Here is a 3,980-nt window from a genome sequence, read left to right as displayed (position 1 = left end):
TCAGAGCGTACACACTGTAATTGCTCATTCGTATACTCCATTGCCTGACAATACTCTCAGGAGCCAACTTTAGGATGCCTGTCTCACCAAGACCAGGCGCAGAAACCAGCCAGAAGGAACCCATCACTGCACAAAAGTAAGCGTGTCGACGTATGACACACATGTGTATATATGTGTGTATATACTTATATCAATATTTCTATTTATATAAATAAATATATATATATATATAAGAACCCATCACAGTGCAAAAGTAAAGGTTCCACGTGTGCTACACGTATATTTGTCTTATTCTATGTACCTCTCACGTGTGGTTTAGTCGTTGCGCTGGTGTGTGCACTCTGTCGTTGGTTGTGCTGGCTGTGTAGCTTGGGAATCCAGAATGTGATCATGTGCACAGGTGTGTGTGCTGTTGCCTTTGCGCGTTTCTTGTCGCCTGTTTGTGTTTGTTGTGTGGGCTATCCTTGTTCCTGGCTGCTCCACTTTTTCTTTTTCTTTTTTCTTTTTCTTCCTTTCCGCTCATTTTCTTTTCATGTTCTGGTGTGCATCCCAATTTCCTCCTCCCATTTAAGTTTATATATAGCACGCAGTCTATAACAATTCCTTAGTGTTCCCGCCTATCCCATTTAAAGCAATTCCTTTTCTGTTCCCTTCTGACCCATCTTGTTCTGCTGTTTACTCTGTCCTAAACTTTGGCTTTTGGACATGTGGTGCACTGCAGAGTCAAAATCGAGAGCGATCTGAGTGTGATTATGAGGAAAGCCCGCTATCTCAACATGCCCACCAGTCCACCCTACACGCCAGATATAGGTATGTGGTTGTGCATGCCATATACGTGACTTGCTGTATAGATTACACATATGTAGAATGTTTTAATGTGTGTGTGTTGTCCTTGAGATGTATGTGTGTTGTTGTCCTTGAGATGTATGTGTGTTGTTGTCCTTGAGATGTATGTGTGTTGTTGTCCTTGAGATGTATGTGTGTTGTTGCCATCGTAACAGCGTCGTTTATTAGGAAACAATTAATCAGCATGTGTAGGATACTAATATAAAACATCCTTAATCATAACAGCGTTGTTTATTAGGAAACAACTAATCAGCATGTGTGAAGTGACGCCCATCGCTGATCTCGAGGCGGATGACTGGGTGCATGCCACTCTCAAGAGCCTCAGTGCCAAATGCGACACGCTACTACAATTATTAGGAGTAGGTGGCCAGGTTTTGATTTGTGCTATTACCAGTTCTCTGACTCAGTATATGCGTATATATATATATCTATATCTATATCTGTATTTATATCTATATCTATCTATGTCTATATATATCTATGTATATGTATATGTATATGTATTAATATATGTATAGATATATATAGAAATAGAGATATACATATAAATATATATATATATATATATGTATATATATATATATATCTGTGTATATTTATATATATATATCTGTCTATGTGTGTGTGTGTGCGTCTTTGTCTTTGTCTGTGTCTGTGTCTGTTTATCTCTATCTGTGTCTATGTGTTTGTGTGTGTGTCTATGTGTTTGTCTGTGTCTGTGTCTGTCTACCTCTATCTGTGTCTATGTATGTGTGCTGTGGGTTTTACCACCCACTGGCGCTTGATCTTCCCAGGTGCACTTTTCTTAGAAACTGTTAACCAAATATCGGTTCAGTCACTGAGTGTTGCGATTATTTGTGTCTTGCTCATTATGTCGACTGTACGTCCTGTGACTTGTCGTTCGCTGCATTTGTAGCAGTTGTCATAAGCGATGTCCCATTATGTTTTGACTACGTATTTACTATGCATTAACTATATATTGACTATGTATTGACTATGTATTCCCTATGTGTGTACTTCCCACATACACCATCAGTGCATAGGCCATGCTTGGTAGTCATTTCTGTACGGCATCCGTAGTGCGCGTACTGCAGTTTATAGCGCGCTGCACGTGCATGTCACAGCATGATCTAACATGTCACTAACATCATAGCTAACGTCTCATTAACCTCATAGCTAACGTCTCATTAACCTCATAGCTAACGTCTCATTAACCTCATAACTAACGTCTCATTAACCTCATGGCTAACGTCTCATTAACCTCATAGCTAACGTCTCATAAACCTCATAGCTAATGTCTCATTAACTTCATAGCTATCGTCTCATTAACCTCATAGCTAACGTCTCATTAATCTCATAGCTAACGTCTCATTAATCTCATAGCTAACGTCTCATTAACCTCATGGCTATCGTCTCTTTAGCCTCATAGCTAACGTCTCATTAATCTCATAGCTAACGTCTCATTAGCCTCATAGCTAACGTCTCATTAACCTCATGGCTATCGTCTCATTAACCTCATAGCTAACGTTCCGTCACTTGTCACTTGCGGTTGTTGTTTGCTCGATGTGGTTTTGCAGACAAAGAAAGCGGACGTACCAGAATCAGCCGAGCGGCAACTGTTCGTATACATGACCATCATTCTGTCCAATACCTACCAAGGTATGTGGGTGCATGAGGTGTTGCACTCACCTACAGTCATATGTATATGTATATGTTTGTGTATGTATATAAATATATATATATATATATATATATATATAGATATAGATATAGATATAGATATAGATATAGATATTTATATATAAAGTGTATATATATATATTCATATACTCTCATATATGTATAATATATATATATATTTATATCAATCTAGATATGAATATATATATATATATATATATATACGCATAAGTATTGCGAGACCTCTGCATTGCATGATTAGTAGGACCGCACACTTGTGAGCGCTCTGGCTATGTCGATTGTGTATTGCGCCGTCGTGGCTATCTATGTACCGGCTGAGACCTGTACTGTGCGTGTGTGCATGTGTGCATGTGTGTGTGTGTGTGTCTAATGTCACTGATAAACTATTCTAGTAAGCTGTAGCCTGGCTTTGCTGGCATTTGCGCATGTGCACTGATAGAGCCCCTCTCGCGCACACTCTCACGCACTGCTGCAGATATGAAACACGTCTACCCGAATGGACTGAGAGAGAAACGTTTCGAAGTCACCAAGGCCCAAGCGTTCGACTGGTGGAAGGCGGAGTTCCCGGAGAAGCACTCAGTGAGCTGTATGGAGTTCATCAACGCGTTGCTCAAATCGTATCCCATTGAACCGAGCGAAATCCAACAGCTCAAGTCGTCTATTGACATCACCGACAACGGCCGCGTGTCGTGGTTTGAGTTCGATGTGTTCACGAGGCTGTTTCAGGTGTGTGGTGTGTGGTGTGTGTTATGTGGTGTGTGTATGTGTTGTGTGTTGTGTGGTGTGGTGTGGTATGTGTATGTGTATGTGTTGTGTGGTGTGGTGTGTGGTGTGGTAGTTAGTGGTGTTGAATGTCAACTCTCTCCGTTGCCGACAATTGACTTGTGCATTCGTTCTGTGTCCTCATATCCTGATGCCATCCATCTCTAAATATATGCCTGTCGTTATATCCATCTCTATGTAGATACCCATCTTCATACCCTTCATCTCCATACACATCGTCTTTACCACTTGCCATGTGTATTCATCTCTAACCTCATGCCTGTGTGCCTGTATTCATCTCTAACCTCATGCCTGTGTCTCTGTCTGACCCGTCATCCCCCGCAGCCGTGGGATCGCATCATCACCAACTGGCGACTGATCTCCAATGACCATCCGGGTTTCCAGAGTTACATCACCTACGAAGAGGTGTTGCAGCTCTTGGCTAAGTACACCTCCAAGCCAGGTACCACAGTTCGGTCCTTCTGTCTCCCCCACTGCCCTGCACTCTCATTTGCCCTGGGTTGTTGGGGTGTGTGTCGGGTGCTATTTTATTAGCGTTTAGAGTACTTTTAATGGGATACCTACCTATATAGAAGTTGCAAGAGATCTCCGCGTCGCACGTCTTGTGAGGGATGCGAAAGTATTTGTATAACGTTTAAGCAACACACACA

General features: G+C 41.4%; 1 protein-coding gene across 1 annotated transcript in view; it reads left to right on the top strand.

Moving 5' to 3' along the window:
* Positions 1-1,100: 1,100 nt before the first annotated feature.
* The window catches only part of SARC_00396 (hypothetical protein), a gene marked incomplete at its 5' end in the record, with an annotated part of 11,570 nt that continues 8,690 nt past the window's right edge, over positions 1,101-3,980 (top strand). The window contains 4 exons of the mRNA XM_014305938.1: positions 1,101-1,205; positions 2,424-2,505; positions 3,023-3,273; positions 3,655-3,772. Coding sequence (XP_014161413.1) covers positions 1,101-1,205; positions 2,424-2,505; positions 3,023-3,273; positions 3,655-3,772 — 556 coding nt within the window. The remainder of the gene's footprint in view (positions 1,206-2,423; positions 2,506-3,022; positions 3,274-3,654; positions 3,773-3,980) is intronic.

The sequence above is a fragment of the Sphaeroforma arctica genome, assembly GCF_001186125.1.
Source record: "Sphaeroforma arctica JP610 unplaced genomic scaffold supercont1.11, whole genome shotgun sequence".
NCBI classification, from domain to species: domain Eukaryota; class Ichthyosporea; order Ichthyophonida; genus Sphaeroforma; species Sphaeroforma arctica.
This window is presented reverse-complemented; position numbering and strand designations above follow the sequence as displayed.